Genomic DNA, 18,630 nt, shown 5'->3' on the forward strand with positions numbered 1-18,630 from the left:
CAGAACAAACACTAGTAGCAGTTACTTTTGTGAGATATCTGGGAGTATGCGTGCGGAACGATTTGAAGTGGAATGATCATATAAAATTAATTGTTGGTAAGGCGGGTACCAGGTTGAGATTCATTGGGAGAGTCCTTAGAAAATGTAATCCATCAACAAAGGAGGTGGCTTACAAAACACTCGTTCGACCTATACTTGAGTATTGCTCATCAGTGTGGGATCCGTACCAGATCGGGCTGACGGAGGAGATAGAGAAGATCCAAAGAAGAGCAGCGCGTTTCGTCACAGGGTTATTTGGAAACCATGATAGCGTTACGGAGATGTTTAACAAACTCAAGTGGCAGACTCTGCAAGAGAGGCACTCTGCATCACGGTGTAGCTTGCTCGCCAGGTTTCGAGAGGGTGCGTTTCTGGATGAGGTATCGAATATATTGCTTCCCCCTACTTATACCTCCCGACGAGATCACGAGTGTAAAATTAGAGAGATTAGAGCACGTACGGAGGCTTTCAGACAGTCGTTCTTCCCGCGAACCATATGCGACTGGAACAGGAAAGGGAGGTAATGACAGTGGCATGTAAAGTGCCCTCCGCCACACACCGTTGGGTGGCTTGCGGAGTATAAATGTAGATGTAGATAGATGTAGAAGTCAGTAGACAGGGTAGAGCATACTAAGTTTTTGGGGGTACATATAGATGAGAATCTTAATTGGAATATTCATGTTTTGGATCTCCTAAAGTGTTCAGCAACTTTTGCGATCATAATAATTGTCAATTTTGAGGATATAGAAATTATTAAGCTAACATATTTTGCATGCTTTCACTCTCTGATGTCATACAGAATAACATTGTGGGGTAACTCAACATTTAGACAAAAAGTATTCACTGCTCAAAAGAAAGTGGTTAGAATAATGTGTGGGGTTCATAGTCACACATCTTGTAGGCATCTTTTAAAAAGATTGGGAATTCTTACAACAGCCTCACAATACATCTACTCACTAATGAAATTTGTTCTCAACAACGTGGACCAGTTTAAAAACAATAGTAACATTCATGATTATAATACCAGAAAAGAGAAAGACTTACACTATCCTTTGCTCAACCCATCTTTGGCACAGAAAGGGGTAAAATATGCTGATATAAAAATTTTCGACAAATTACCAGATCAAATAAGGTGTCTGACAGACAGCAGTAATAGCTTCAAAAATAAATCGAAATCGTATCTCCTTGACAACTCCCCGTATACCATAGATGAAGTCTTGAATAGGAATAAATAAATCTATAAATATACTATATGCATTTTGTGCTATTTAAGGGGATGGGGTAAATAATAGAAATATTGATCTTTAACTCTGTATTTTTATATATTAAAATTTTTTGTTTCATATGTGCATTTCTTGTGCACTTGACACGTTCCACATTATAATGGCTACCATACTGTGCAATTGATCAATGGAACACGCAACCAACTAACTAACTAACTAACTACAGTGGAGACTCCGTTTCTCCATTTGTTGATTTGTGTGGTTTAACATTAATGTCCCTCCCCAGTTGTTTCATTGTTCAAGTATCGTCATTTTTATGACTTGTAAGTAACTGCCATTTACCACTAAAACCCTCACCCCGACTTCCTATAGGCATTATTTAGGTTAAAAAAAAGTTACTGATTTCCCACTGCCAGAGTGTGAACATACTTCCAGAAATTACGTGAGTTTGTAGTTATTAGCTAGTGGCTACTGCCCAGTGACAGTTTAGCAGTGTTATTGTCCTTCTGATGGAATGTCTTTGTATCTGTTTGGTCCAGTGAAAGAATCTATGTGGCATCAAGTTCAGTGACAACAAAGAGACAGAGGGAAAAGTACGGAATTTTTCACTAAGGGGATAAGAAGACTTGTAAGAAAATAGGACAAGCGCATAGAGCCTTGTGGCAACCTCATATGTAACAAATGTATCATCTGATACAGACTAATTTAATCTGCCCCAAAGTTCAATAATTTACGTATCTCCTGTCATCGTTATCTAGATTCACAGTCACAAAATTTTGTTGCTGCTCCTGCTTTTATGGCAATATCTAATGGCTTTTGTGATTCTATTTCAAATTTTGAGTAAATATAATGTTTGCAAGATATTTCTCTGGTTTTGGAAGGACATCTATACTGCATAAAAAGAGCATACACTGTTAACTACTTTTGTGTTGTTGCTAGCAGCTGCATGTCAGATACAATGTGGCAGTTAATATTTATATAATTAAGTATTCAAGTTCCAAGTCATATTAATCTCATTCCTTGTGCACTCTAAAAGTGTCACCTTTTTTTTTTTTTTCAAATGTTTTAATATCTAAAGTGTCTGTAATTTTATTAATTGCTAACTTAGGAACTGTACGCTATGACTAGGCCACAGATTCTTAATTCATAAAGAGTGCATTTTAGGCACCTAAAACAGGCTCTTTCAGTAGCTCATTTAGGCTATATAAAACCTAAAATAGGTCCTAAAAATATTATGCAGAAAAACTAAATATAATGTAAAGTACACAGTGTTGAAATATAAGCATATTATAATAAGGAAAATGAAAATTTGCAAAATTGCACAACACAGCAAAAATTACAATACTTTCATGTTCAAATTGACCCCCGAACCTTTCCAGTTTTTCCAAGATAAAAATACTGTATAAAACACAAAGCCACAAATTGAAATTCGTGTAATACGTAATTTAATAAATGCTGGATAAATCAGTTGTTTCAAACATTCATATCATAGTTGGCTTCACAGTAAATAACTAATACCTTTTCTGGGTTTTCCAGAAGGAAACTACAGTGCATGTTTATCAGTATTAATTTATATACCAAAAAAGAACGTTCTACATCAACAGGTGTGATGTAGGCATGCTTTACTTTTGGCACACGTGTAACAGAAATGCTGCAATAAGGGGAGCTTGATTTCCCACTAAGTATGTATGCTGCTGCATGTGAGTCCTTCAGGCTGGTGTTCTTTCCCACAATTCTTTCCCAGTTTTACCCATACTTTTTCTCCCGCTTCACCTGACCCTTCATTAACTTTCTTTTTAACTTCCTCCAGCAAAGAAACAACTTTTCCATATGTCATATAGCGCAGAAAATCTGGCAGCCAGTATTATACAACTAACTTGAGCTGTTATCAGCATTTCCTTCTGTTGAACTGCTGGTGCACCTAAATTAGAAGGCATATGAATATCTTTCTTCATGGAATCAGGCAGTTGGCCAGGATTCTATAAGTTCATTCTTCCCACTTTAGATTCATGTAAGCAATTTTTAGCTTTTGGAAGTACAAGAATTTTCTTATATTAAATAAATAGATACCTTTTAGGATTTTAAAGCTAAATAGGCATTAATGTTGAAATAGCATTTTAGGTGCTATAAAATTGTTGGTTTTGAGGTTAATTAGTCACAAATCGCGTAAGTGCAACTTTATTTACAACAAGAAACTCAGGAAAAGAATAGGTTTTAACCTTAAGTTCGACAGTCTAGCTGTGACTCTCACTCATATCCTGTGTGAAAATGGTGAAACTGCTTATTTGACTCCTCATTGGAATAGTGTACTCTTCTGAAACATTGCACATTCTACTTTTAGAGCCTTTCTTATTGTTACACTAAACCACATTAGAGCAAAATAATTCAGTGGTGTTCTCTATCACTGCAATCCTACAAGCTTAAATTACTGTTACATAAAGTAAGTATATGTGCTCCTTAAGCAATTTCTTGTCCATAATGCATGAATAAAGCAGAATGCAGTTGACAGTTCCCAGGGAGACCACCAGTGTGGGCATTGGGTTCAATCCAGGGTAATGCTGGCATTACTAGTGTTACACAAATATATTGTATCAGGGATACAAACAGAATCAGTAAAACACTGTGTGCTTGATACCCACTGTAAGCTAGCTGTACATTTGTATATTCACTTTCATTGTACCATTACTGTTTATGCCCTGTCATTTTCCACTCGGAATTGGAATGAGGGAAAAATGATTGTATGACTCTGCACAAGTGCTAATATCACTTAGCATTCACTGGCAATGACGGCAGCTCCACATGCAACACACTTTTAGCAGAATGAGATTTTCACTCTGCAGCGGAGTGTGCGCTGATATGAAACTTCCTGGCAGATTAAAACTGTGTGCCCGACCGAGACTCGAACTCGGGACCTTTGCCTTTCGCGGGCAAGTGCTCTACCAACTGAGCTACCGAAGCACGACTCACGTCCGGTACTCACAGCTTTACTTCTGCCAGTATCCGTCTCCTACCTTCCAAACTTTACAGAAGCTCTTCTGCGAAACTTGCAGAACTAGCACTCCTGAAAGAAAGGATATTGCGGAGACATGGCTTAGCCACAGCCTGGGGGATGTTTCCAGAATGAGATTTTCACTCTGCAGCGGAGTGTGCGCTGATATGAAACTTCCTGGCAGATTAAAACTGTGTGCCCGACCGAGACTCGAACTCGGGACCTTTGCCTTTCGCGGGCAAGTGCTCTACCAACTGAGCTACCGAAGCACGACTCACGTCCGGTACTCACAGCTTTACTTCTGCCAGTATCCGTCTCCTACCTTCCAAACTTTACAGAAGCTCTTCTGCGAAACTTGCAGAACTAGCACTCCTGAAAGAAAGGATATTGCGGAGACATGGCTTAGCCACAGCCTGGGGGATGTTTCCAGAATGAGATTTTCACTCTGCAGCGGAGTGTGCGCTGATATGAAACTTCCTGGCAGATTAAAACTGTGTGCCCGACCGAGACTCGAACTCGGGACCTTTGCCTTTCGCGGGCAAGTGCTCTACCAACTGAGCTACCGAAGCACGACTCACGTCCGGTACTCACAGCTTTACTTCTGCCAGTATCTGTCTCCTACCTTCCAAACTTTACAGAAGCTCTTCTGCGAAACTTGCAGAACTAGCACTCCTGAAAGAAAGGATATTGCGGAGACATGGCTTAGCCACAGCCTGGGGGATGTTTCCAGAATGAGATTTTCACTCTGCAGCGGAGTGTGCGCTGATATGAAACTTCCTGGCAGATTAAAACTGTGTGCCCGACCGAGACTCGAACTCGGGACCTTTGCCTTTCGCGGGCAAGTGCTCTACCAACTGAGCTACCGAAGCACGACTCACGTCCGGTACTCACAGCTTTACTTCTGCCAGTATCCGTCTCCTACCTTCCAAACTTTACAGAAGCTCTTCTGCGAAACTTGCAGAACTAGCACTCCTGAAGGAAAGGGCTAAGCCATGTCTCCGCAATATCCTTTCTTTCAGGAGTGCTAGTTCTGCAAGTTTCGCAGAAGAGCTTCTGTAAAGTTTGGAAGGTAGGAGACGGATACTGGCAGAAGTAAAGCTGTGAGTACCGGACGTGAGTCGTGCTTCGGTAGCTCAGTTGGTAGAGCACTTGCCCGCGAAAGGCAAAGGTCCCGAGTTCGAGTCTCGGTCGGGCACACAGTTTTAATCTGCCAGGAAGTTTCATATCAGCGCACACTCCACTGCAGAGTGAAAATCTCATTCTGGAAACATCCCCCAGGCTGTGGCTAAGCCATGTCTCCGCAATATCCTTTCTTTCAGGAGTGCTAGTTCTGCAAGTTTCGCAGAAGAGCTTCTGTAAAGTTTGGAAGGTAGGAGACGGATACTGGCAGAAGTAAAGCTGTGAGTACCGGACGTGAGTCGTGCTTCGGTAGCTCAGTTGGTAGAGCACTTGCCCGCGAAAGGCAAAGGTCCCGAGTTCGAGTCTCGGTCGGGCACACAGTTTTAATCTGCCAGGAAGTTTCATATCAGCGCACACTCCACTGCAGAGTGAAAATCTCATTATGGAAACATCCCCCAGGCTGTGGCTAAGCCATGTCTCCGCAATATCCTTTCTTTCAGGAGTGCTAGTTCTGCAAGTTTCGCAGAAGAGCTTCTGTAAAGTTTGGAAGGTAGGAGACGGATACTGGCAGAAGTAAAGCTGTGAGTACCGGACGTGAGTCGTGCTTCGGTAGCTCAGTTGGTAGAGCACTTGCCTGCTAAAGGCAAAGGTCCCGAGTTCGAGTCTCGGTCGGGCACACAGTTTTAATCTGCCAGGAAGTTTCATATCAGCGCACACTCCGCTGCAGAGTGAAAATCTCATTCTGGAAACATCCCCCAGGCTGTGGCTAAGCCATGTCTCCGCAATATCCTTTCTTTCAGGAGTGCTAGTTCTGCAAGTTTCGCAGAAGAGCTTCTGTAAAGTTTGGAAGGTAGGAGACGGATACTGGCAGAAGTAAAGCTGTGAGTACCGGACGTGAGTCGTGCTTCGGTAGCTCAGTTGGTAGAGCACTTGCCCGCGAAAGGCAAAGGTCCCGAGTTCGAGTCTCGGTCGGGCACACAGTTTTAATCTGCCAGGAAGTTTCACACTTTTAGCACTTTATGTGTTATCTTCTTATTGTAACAAGCTTACTTATAGACCTTCTTGATTTTCTGTAATTTTGTGTAAGTACTGCATGTCATTTTATGTTGTTGTTGTGGTCTTCAGTCCTGAGACTGGTTTGATGCAGCTCTCCATGCTACTCTATCCTGTGCAAGCTTCTTCATCTCCCAGTACCTACTGCAACCTACATCCTTCTGAATCTGCTTAGTGTAGTCGTCTCTTGGTCTCCCTCTACAATTTTTACCCTCCACACTGCCCTCCAATACTAAATTGGTGATCCCTTGATGCCTCAGAACATGTCCTACCAACCGATCCCTTCTTCTGGTCAAGTTGTGCCACAAACTTCTCTTCTCCCCAATCCTATTCAATACTTCCTCATTAGTTTGTGATCTACCCATCTAATCTTCAGCATTCTTCTGTAGCACCACATTTTGAAAGCTTCTATTCTCTTCTTGTCCAAACTATTTATCGTCCATGTTTCACTTCCATACATGGCTACACTCCATACAAATACTTTCAGAAATGACTTCCTGACACTTAAATCTAGACTCGATGTTAACAAATTTCTTTTCTTCAGAAACGCTTTCCTTGCCATTGCCAGTCTACATTTTATATCCTCTCTACTTCGACCATCATCAGTTATTTTGCTCCCCAAATAGTAAAACTCCTTTACTACTTTAAGTGTCTCATTTCCTAATCTAATTCCCTCAGCATCACCAGACTTAATTCGACTACATTCCATTATCCTCGTTTTGCTCTTGTTGATGTTCATCTTATATCCTCCTTTCAAGACACTATCCATTCCGTTCAACTGCTTGTCATTTTATATATATACTATAACACTTACTTGTATCTCGTTGAAACACAGACATTTCCACCTGGAAGATACAATAACAGTGGAAATGTATAGTTATGTGATAGCTGCATGCTAGCTATTGTTCGTAGAGTCATAGATGTGTTGTAAGCATAACACAAATAAAGCTGAGATATGCCAAACATAACACACTGTGCCACATATGAGTGTATGACAGATAGTCAGTTACTGTCAGGATATCTCCGCGTACATAGGCTATGAGATATAGCATCCCAGCAGTCGTCCATTACGATGGTTTTAGTGTGCTATCCCAGTGAATTGATCCAGTTCCAGAAGGACCACTCACAGGTTCACATGAGTTGAATTGTTTAACAATGGATTTTGCAACTGACTGATATTGACCTAATTGACAGGCCTGTTTGAATGCTGGACTTGAAACCCATTGAAAATTTGTGGGACAAAATGAAGCATGACATGAACTTGTGCTGGCTGACACCAGCCACTGGATCTAGTGTCAGATGTGCGGGGGAGTCTTGTGGATGATGAGATATATTTCCATAGGGTAACAATCTCCATGCCTCAATGGATGAGGTAGGTGATTGCAGCTCGTTGTGGGCAGACCTCATACTAGCCTCATCCCAGATGTGAAACTTTCCTCCTGTCACATTACTCCACTTATTTTACAACATTTGATACAAGTGTGTTTTTTAATTGGAAATCCATATGAAATCATTGTAATTTACATTTTATTTATTGAATTTGTGCTCCCTAATATTTAATACATGTAAAATTGAGAGAAACAACTCAAACAATTCAAACTGAATAGAAATAGAAATGGTGTTCTAATGTGAGAGAGTCAGAGAAAACAATTTTGAGCAATATAAAAACTGGTAAATCGTATAATAATAATAATAATAATAATAATAATAATAATCTCTTCCGTACTGCTTCACCAACATTTAGGGTGCAAAAGAAGTGCTATCAGAGTGTACAAAATATATTTCTCAGGTTAACATTCCATGGGAGCACAAGAATTCAGTTTCATACACTATGCCCATTTCTTTCTTCAAAGAAACAACCACTGCAGGATATGCATTCAGTATCTTCTTCTTCAGATTGCATATGTGATGCATTGCCCTCAATTAAATTTGTATCAGACTGCAAATGACTTGAAGGTTGTGCTTTTGTTCAAGAAATTAATCCAGCATCTGCCCAAAATTATTTGGGAAAAAAAAAAAACAGGTTAGTCAGACAGGCATTTGAATCCTCCTACCATATACATGTCCAGCTTACACAAAACACAGCTCACCCTTTACGCACACAATGTTCTCTGAACCATAAGTGCTGGGAACAGGTAGATTCATTACTCATTGGTTTCTGGAAAGCAGTATACACTGAACCACACTACATCTTGTTACAAAAAGCCCAGGAATACAGAAAAGGTTCTCATATATGTGACTGCCTCACAAACTTTTTGAGCAACAAAGTCCACTATGTGGTTCTGGCCAATGTAAGTTCGTTGGAGACAAAGGCAACATCAGGAGGGTTCCACAAAAATGTCAGAGGATTGCTCTTGTTCTCTACATATATAACAGGGTGAGCAGCACACTGAGAGTACACTCTGTTGTGTATGGGAAAGCGATGTCATCAAGTGAGTATGGCTTGGGTGTTTGAAACCTTCTCCATGTCACATTAAAGGCAGACACTGAAGCAATTCAGCAGTGAGCTACCAGACCTGTAACATCAGATCACCTAATAAAAGTGTGTTACAGAAATGTAACACCTAAATGTGACTTTTTGCAAGGAAGAAGAAATGCTGCTGAGAAAGTTTCAATAACCATAATCTGCAACAGACTGCAGAACGATTCCAGTACCTTCAATGTACAGTCAACAAAACTCACATGCAAAATGACTAAGTCCCACAACAGGCATTCTCAGCATGTGCTGCCATTTCACAATTTGTGACAAAAGTTTTGCCCTGTTAGGTCACTGTGCAAGTAGCTCAAGGTCGAAGTATCTGGTCATCACTCACTGAACCAGAGTTCGTTTCCACATTCTTGACAATATTTTTCCATGTTCCTGTCATAGTAGGTGGGCACCAAAGGCCTTTCTGTGGTAGCTTCTCATCTCTTGATGAATACAATGCTAGTGCATATTATTTGGGGGTCTTTAAGAGAACTATTGTACTATGAGCTAACAAAAACTGTATAAAAAATCCCAAAATTTTAAACAAAATTCATCCAAGTTATTTTAAGGGCATTGGTTTTATGAGAATGAGAGAATATAGTTGTGTTGAGGAATACATGATTTTAGTTCAGTCAGACTTCTAGCAAAATTTTAACTTTTACATAGCTTGTATTTCAAATGTAAGAGTGAGTAACTAATTGAATAGTTATTTAGTTCTTTGCATGAATTATAGTGCTAATAGTGTACGTTTTTCCAATTACACACTAAAATGTAAGTTCCAAGCTCAAAAGTAATACCTTTGCAATTTTATTTGGTAACACTAAAATTCACTATCACACACTATTTTGAAAACAATCAGCTACAAATTAAGTTGCCAACGAGAAAGTTTTGCTTACATGGACAAAACTACGAATAGAAGTAGCAGACAGAATGGGAAAGCAGATGCAGAACAAAAAATCGTTAACATGAATGTGAGTAAGAGAGAATAATTACAAATCTGCTGGGAAAAATACATTCAACTATTAAGTGTAATGAGTCTGAATAAGACATTTAAATTCTGCCAGACAATATTTATTAGAATCTGGTTGGATTTGTATATTGAAATGAAAGTGATAAGCAGATACGATATTGCATGACTTCCCAATTGACAGGACAAGCATAGAATATGGTTTTCCGACATGTAGCATGGTTTGTTTTCCATAATTTGCATGGAAGATCGAGCTCATTAATGACGGTGGTCTATGGGAATGAAACTATAGACACCAGATGACAGAATGAAATATGCTTTGCCTTTGTGGAATTAGAACTTACTTTGAGAAAATTACTACATATATTCTGATTTGACACTATTTTTAATTTACCCAAAAGATATTATCATAATTGAAAATGATTTTGAATATAGAGGAGAGTTTGCTAATGTGATAAAGCTGGATTCTGACTAAAGTAAGTGCTGAATTCTGCTGGGAGGTATCAGAACTTAGTTCTCACAGCACCTGATGCATACAGCAGTAAGACCATTGTGGAGCTGAATATTGTCCAGAATCGTTGATTTTTTTTTCAATTTCAAGTTTTTTTTGGATGGACAAAGGCAGTGCTGCAATGGAGTCCAAGACACAGAGACAGACCATGGGGAAGGCTGCCAGACTGATAAGAATAGGACAAAGACCTGTGGAAGGTCACTGGAGTCAACTGGCTGACTATTGCTGAAGAACATTCCTCATGGAAGAAGAAATTGCAGACATCCCTGAGCTCAATACTTGGAGAGGCCACATCGTTTAATGATAGAAGTGGGTGCTGCTGCTGCTGCTGCTGATGATGATGATGATGACAATGATAATATGAAGGCCAATCTCAAGAACAACTGTAGGGATTTTGACACGGTTTTCACTAATAAATAGACTGATCATGAGGAAGGTTTACATATACAATTTATTATTGTTACGCCAGAAGGCTGAAGAGTGTTAGTGCTACCTGTATGAAGGCAGGATGGTTCACTAGTTGTATATGAAACAATTGTTTTGTGCGAATATATATTTTCATGACTTCCTGTGTTCATTACACTTCTTGGAGTAGACACTATAGAAGTTAATTTTTTTAAAACAATGCACGATTTAAAACACTTGGATAACTAACTAAAACAGTAAAATTTGTAGTGTATTTTTATTTTATGCATTACTAAAATAACTATAAATAGTTACCTCCCAACTCACTTCCAGAGTGTCATTAGTAATAAAATTAGAGATTCGCAACATTACTATTTGGAAAAACTCAATTCAGTTATGAGAAGTTGTATGTGAAATCAGCTTTGAGTTTATTACTCGTTGTTTCTGTTGTCTTCTCTCACACACTGTGTGCTTCTTTAGTGGATACAGGAGCAAAGAACAGATGCTGTTCATGAAGAGACAAGTCAGATGTTAATTTATTATACATATGATATCAAATAGTAAAAATAAAACACAACTTTTTTTCTGAAATAGCAGAGTCAATTGCTAACAGTAGATTTGGGTATAGAAATATATACAAACAGAAAAGAGTTATAAATCTGTCACTCTTCAATACAATGTCTATTCAGATGATGTCAAGCCCTGGCCACAATCAAACTCTGTAAAAATTATTCAGCTGGCAAACACACAAAACGGGATTAGTGCAATATGGTATTGGACAATTGTTGATTAAAGGCATGAGAAATTTGATAATAGTGTACAGTTTATTTTATAGGAATTTGTACAACATAGACACTGGACTTATTGAATGATGACCAAAAGTAAATATGAAAATAATTTTGCAAAAAGATCTTAAGACCATTTTACAAAGAATGCAGTTATTCCTATTCTGTGCTTGGCTACCACCTCTTTACTGAAATGAGAAAAGGTAGTGCTTGGAAGTTAGTGGCTCTACACCAAAGAAGCAAACGTAATTTCATGTGCTGGAAAAGTTATCAATGCATCTGCTCCAAAAGGTGGGAAAGTGGGGACCATCCATCTTATTCATCAGATTCCAGCTATATTCTAAATCCCTTGAAGATGTTACAGCAGCTGTAGGTTGATATTTTGATATCTTTCAATATTCACATTTCAGTCATGGAATATATTTACAGGAGAAATGTTGGACAAGTACATTGATATAAAATGAAACTACATAACAAGTGTGCTTGTGACAGTATTTCTTTTCCAGGCCTACCCTCATAATTAACATGGATTTTTGTATGTTGTTATCAATAGAAGTCCAGATTAACACCATTTATCTTAGAGGATGAAAGTACCGCTTCAGTTGTAAATTACTTTATTTTCACACAACTGGTTTCAGACTGTTATAAGCCCATCCTCAGGTGTCGTAGCCATTCTGCACTCACAAGCAGCACACCGCACCTGGAACACGTGGTGCTCGGGGACCACAGCACAGCTACGACACCTGAGGATGGGCTTATAACAGTCTGAAACCAGTCATGTGAAAATAAAGTAATTTACAACTGAAGTGGTATTTTCAACGTCTGCTATAATGCTCAGTTGCAGATGTTCTTCCAACAGGGTTGTTTGTATCATTTATCTTGTTTACACTAAGTGAAGAAACAGTAAATTATTCCATTTTTTATTCTCACAAAGAAAAATATTACGTTTATACTATGTCTAAGACCAAGTATAGAATGTAAAATAGTGAAATTGTCAGTACATAAACCTACATCACATGGCATGAATTTGTGGTTAACTGGCTGTCATTACTTTTGCTACTTCTGAAATCAAAACTGTCTGTACCCATTACAATGTAACAGATACTTGAGCATAAGGTTAATGTAATCAACCAACAAATATGTTTTATATTTGGGAATTTGTGGTGTACTTACACAACCTTTCTGTAATTCATTGTTCCTGGTGATGTTTAACTCTCACCAAGTAGTAGTTTTTTGGGTTGTCAATGTTAAAATTTGCAAACCTAAAAATTAAGGTTCCACTATATATAATTATTAATTGAATCAATGTATCACATTAGTGAGGTTCTTTTTTGTAGTTTCAAGGTAATGTGGTGTTTGTTGCAGGTCAGCAACTTGAAGAAAGTAATTGAAGGCATAGTGGATTACTATCATGATGTTCTTAATCAACACCTTAGTGATTTCAACAAGCCTGATGTTGTCAGAATTGGTTTGTATTACTGCTTATTTTCAAACTTCAGTTATTTTTTCTGAAATTTGGTGGTAGTTCTCAGAGAAAGTAGAAATAGTTTTCAGGACAATAACATTGAAACTAATACTACACGGCACAAAAGAGGAGGCAAATTGGTGACACACATTCGAAGGAAAGCTCCGAACAATATGTCAATGATATACACGAAACGAAAAAGGCAATTTTAATGTGTATACAGGCATGACAGTGCTGCTTCACTATACTGTTGGTGTGGGTACTTCACGGACCTACAGTGGCGCAATAATAACCAAGGTAACAGAAGTCCATAAGAGGGAAATGAACTCACCATGCGAGTCAATCTGTGGGAAGTGGGAACCCACGTAGAGATGAGCACTGGAAGAACTTAGCATGTGGCTGGCACAGACGGCTAACAGCTAAGCACGCGGCACAACATATAGCACAATACGCTAGATGAGGTCCACAGTGGTCTAACTCCAAGTAAGCACTGACCCACCCAGTGTGTTGTCACCCACAGTTAAACATTTCCTCTGCCAGTGGGTCTGCCCATACTATCTGTCATGTTCATCATTCGTGGCATGTTTCCGCAGTATACCGCTGCACTGAGCATGCCAGCTTGTCTGCCTCCATTGTGGTGTCCACTGAAAAGGATACTAAATCCTTCTTCCCCCCTCCCCACCTCCGAAAAGCTCACGTAGGGCCAAAATGGTAAGGCTTGGGCTGCGATCTCTGCTGCGGAACCAGAGAGGCCCATGGAGAATCTGACACCAGACCAACCACCAAAGGAGACAACGTCAATGGCACTGGCTCTGCTAGAAGGGCAAGGAAGCTGTGGCAGCCAAGGTGATGCCTTCTCCATTGGTGAGGGGTGGGGGAAGGGGTGGAGGAGGAGGAGGAGGAGGAGGAGGAGGAGGAGGAGGAGGAATAGGAGTAGGGTTTATCAAAATCCATAGATTCCATATCAGCAGGTGCAGGTACAGCCTTCTCTGAAGGCTACTGCTGCAAGTGTTAGGAAGACAGTGGAATGTGTTGAGGGGATGGAAATAGGAAAACACAATGTTGCAAGTGGGAGCCCTCACTCAGAACCACATTGTGACCCAATCTGCCACCTAGCAGACCAGCAGGCCATAGCAGCGTTACCCTAATGGGGTGCAGGCAAAGCCAATTTGCATGGTGGGTCAGCTACATCAACCACAAACAGCTGCCAACCTTTGTGACCCCCCCCCCCCCCCCCCGACACACACGCGCGCACACACACACACACACACACACACACACACACACACACACACACACACACACAACAAAAAAACACCCAGCAGCCACCCTCGGAAGGACCCACTATAAGGAAAATGCGGCAATTTACAGTGGTCTGTGGCATGCAATTTAGGGTGCAGCAAATTTAGGAGACCCCCATGGATGGCATCTGTCCAAACGTTCTGCAGGGTTGGACCTGTTGACCAATATCATCACCCTATATGTATCTAAAAAGTTGAAAAAGGCACTGTCACAGGAAGCAGCAGACACTGACATCTTCATTTGGCTGTTAAATGTATGCACAAAGTGCTTCACTTCCAAGTTAGAAGTTGCATGGAATGGTCTGCTAGGCAGATGCTGGACACTATTGCGAACTCGAAAGTCTTCAGACTCTTGTCATACAAAGTGCCAATCATTGTCAGATACCAAGGTCTTAGGGATCAACCAATGTCAAAAATAACTGATAATGCCTGAACCGTGACAGTCAACAACATGGAGGGCAGCTTGGAAAGGTACAGGAAGTTGGACAATGCATTGATCACCAACAACCACATGCAGCCCAAAAAGGGGCCAGCGAAATTGGCATACACCGTGTCCCAAGGGTGCTCTGGGACCAACCAAGGAGAGTACTGGTGTGGCAGTGCAGCCTGGTTCTGTGTACAAGCCTGACAAATATGCATCAGATGTTTGATGTCATGATTGATTGCTGGGCAGTATTCATGAAATCTTGCCAGTGCCATCATACAAGTCACACCCCATTGTGACGTATGCAGCAAATGGAGTAAGTGAGGATGCAATGCTGGGGAATTACTGCATGACAGCATTGCTCCTCTCTGTGGCAAGCATGAGAATCACTGGACAGTGTGAAACCAATCATATAGGAGGAAAAACTTATGCCACACCTGATCTGCAGCCGAAGATATGCACTCTGGCTGATCCAAGCGGGTCACCAGAATGATATTTTGGGAAAGCGGGTCAGCGGCTGTGGCGGTCATGACTTTTCATGTCATGAACAGAATGAATGTCGTAACAACAGTTACCGAGACAGAGGGCCCATTGCTGCAACTGGTGGCCAGTCCTATCTGGCCGCTTTCAACAAGGGCCAAATAAAAAAAACAACTGTTTGTGGTCTGTGATGCCAAACCTTGCTCCATACAGGAAGAAATTTTTAACCTAAAAAATAATAGGTAGAACCTGTGAATAATCACACTGCACAGTGGAAAGCATCTTTAATGTGTGAGAGATGGGCTGTTTGGTGCTGTCCAAGTTCTGTCAGGACAGGTCAGCACCATTGCCATACTGAGACACATCAGAGGCTAGGGTTAAAGGCTTATGTGGCATAAAGAAAGACAAACAGGGAGCGAAGTAGAAATGCTGCTTGAGAGACTGAAAAGTATGTTGACAATCTGCAGACCAGACAAACTTAACACCCTTGTGGTGAATCTGCTTAAGGGGCTGGCAGATATGTGCAGTCTGGGGAATGAATTAAGCATAATACAAAATCTTATCCAAAAGAGACTGGAGCTCCTTCAGGTTCTTGTGCGCCATTAGGTTGACAATGGTCTTAATGTGAGAGATCATCTTTACTAAGCACCTGACCCAAGAAATGTACCTTCAAGGAGAAAAAACTGCTCTCCTCCAACATGCGAGATAAGCCATTCTCCAGGAGGCATTGAGAAACTGACTGAAGGTTTTGCAAATTCTCCTCCCAAGTAGGGCACGTGACCCAAATGTCAACAAGGTAACTGATGCAACAGGGAATGTCCTGAATCAACTGCTCCAAATACTGTCAGTAAGTTCCTGCTACAGACGAGATTCCGGAAGGCAAGCAGTTAAACTGAAAAAGGGGGTGTTGAGGACCAAGAAAGTCCATAAAAGAGCATCCAGTGGCATCTGCAGGTAAGCATCACACAAACTGATGCAGGGAAAATAGTGACACCATGAGAACTTCATCAACAAATGTGCCTGTTGCAGAATCTGCAACACATTGAGTTCTGACCGTCTGTTTAAAATCACCACAAAGGCACATGGCACCCTCAGACTTCTGAATAGCCACCAAATGGGTGGCCTACTGACTCAATGAAATAAGACAAACAATGCCCTGATCCTGACAATGCTGCAACCCAGCCTTTGTCTTGTCACGCATTGCAAGAGAATGGGATGGGAAAGACAAAATTTGGGTACTGCTGATGGCTCAAGAGAAATAAGTGCCTTGTAATTTCCTGCACAACCCAAGGTACTCTAAGACAGCGGGCAGTCAGACCACTGTAAGGAGTCCAAATCATGAAAAGAATGGATTGAGACACTAACACTTCGTCAACAATCTAGAAGCCAAAAATAGAGGCCAGGTGTTTGTTGCAACTCTATGCACCCCAAGAGCCTGTATATATCTAGGCTACCTATCACTCCCGGGTCTACCTAAAATTCAAGTGGCCACCCATCCACTATGTATGGGAGCAAAATATGCCAGAGTGACATTTGTGGGCCACCAGAAACAGGCCCAGAGTCCAGTGGAAACACTGGGGTGTCGGATGACTGAATCACAGCCTATCAACTGTCACAAACAGTTGCCAAATGATCTGTCTACTGGCATATCCCTCACATTGTCTCCATAGACTGGCAGTCGGGGCACACAAATTACAGTCAGTGTAGGACCATTGGCTCACCCAACAACCAGGAGAGTGATACTGAGGACCTGAAAAATGCCGTTGGTGGCAATTATGATGCTGCGAGTGCCGCAAACCCACCAAGCTCGACATGGGTGAGGACGTACCGTGTTGCAACTCCACTACACCAGAAAAGTCAATGGCTCCATTTGAGGCGTGGCTGTGTGGGGTATCCCAAAGGGCAGTGGGGATTGTTTACTGATCACACCCTATTGAGCCACCTTCCAGTTATGAGAAAGGATGTTCCTTGCCCCAACTGTAATCTCTTGCGATTCTGCAATTTTGACAATATCAGCTAAAGAAGGGCTGCACAAGATTAATGCCCTAGTCCAAACCTCATGACCAGGAGCTAGCCTGACAATAATATCTTGAATTAGTGTGTCTGCATAAGAAGTAGCACATTTTGGACACTCAAAATGACTCTTGTGTGAGCGGCCTGCATATCGTCGATCTAGGCCTCACCTGACTGCCCAGGATGCTTGTGGTGCTGGTTAAACTGTAACCGGACCACTATCACATGGGTTTGACATCCAGAATACTGCATAAGCAATTGATAAAGATCATCAAAGGGACATTTCTCAGGCTTGGTGGAAGTCTTCAAATTTTGGACAACTTCATATAAACCTGCACTGCTGGACAACAACAAGGCAACCTTGATAAGGATCGATGACATGCTTTACCTGGCAGTGCAGCAAGGAGCAGCGCAGGAAATTCTCCTATGTTTCCAGTGACTCATTAAAACTGGCAAGTGTTTTTGGGGGTGGCAGGCATTGTGCAGAAAAGGGAACTGGGGAAACCTGGATCCCCTCACCACTGTCAAGGTGCATGCATGAAGCAAGTCTGCAGTTTGGTTTATCAGTGCCTGCATATGCTCCTGTTGCTGCTCCTGCTGCTGCTATTGCTGCAGCTGGTACTGCTCCTTCTGTTTGCACTACTGTTCCTACCAGAACTGCAGAAATGCTGGGTCCATGGTGGTCCAAGTGAACACTAGGAAAAGGGGAAAGAAAATATAGGAATATCACATACATAAAGATGTCCTCTGTAGCCACTTTAGTATGTACATAGGCATGACAACCCTACTTCAGTACCTGCTTGGTGCAGATACTTCGCAGGCCAGTGGTGGCTCGATAATAGCTGGGGAACAGAGCTCCATGAGAGGGGCAATTCAAGTCAATCTGTGGGAAACAGAGGGTCTGAACCCATGTAGAGACAAGCACGGGAAGAACTCAGTGTGTGGCTTGTGCAGACAGCGAACAGCTAAGCACCCAGCACAACACATTGCACAATATCCTAGGTGAGGTCCAGAGTGGTCAAACTCCAAGTAAACACTGGCCCATGGGGCCTACAACTGCCCACAGGTAAACACCTTTGCTAACAGGTCTGCCAATACTGTGTGTCACTTGCATCCCCCATAGCAGGTTTCCGCAACTATCTCACTGTGCCACCCACGTCAGCTCTCAATTTTTTGAATTTCATGTAGCATTTATGTATATTATGTGCATCCTATAGGCGGAACATACTAGGCATGATAAGAAACTAACAGGAATTTTTGTTTTTCTTAAATCATATTTATTTATTCATCAACATCAAAATTTTCCCTTCAGAGTAATCCCCTTCAGACGTAATACACTTGTGTCAGTGCTTTTTTCAATTTTGGAAGCACTTCTGGAACTCACTTTTC

At 41.2% G+C, this 18,630-nt stretch overlaps 1 protein-coding gene across 1 annotated transcript in view; it reads left to right on the forward strand.

Moving 5' to 3' along the window:
• The window catches only part of LOC126299076 (protein Hook homolog 3-like), a 197,136-nt gene that overhangs the window by 67,392 nt on the left and 111,114 nt on the right, over window positions 1-18,630 (forward strand). Inside the window, exon 4 of the mRNA XM_049990746.1 lies at window positions 12,924-13,026. Within this exon, the coding sequence (XP_049846703.1) occupies window positions 12,924-13,026 (103 nt within the window). The remainder of the gene's footprint in view (window positions 1-12,923; window positions 13,027-18,630) is intronic.

Source organism: Schistocerca gregaria, chromosome X (assembly GCF_023897955.1).
Source record: "Schistocerca gregaria isolate iqSchGreg1 chromosome X, iqSchGreg1.2, whole genome shotgun sequence".
Lineage (NCBI taxonomy): Eukaryota > Metazoa > Arthropoda > Insecta > Orthoptera > Acrididae > Schistocerca > Schistocerca gregaria.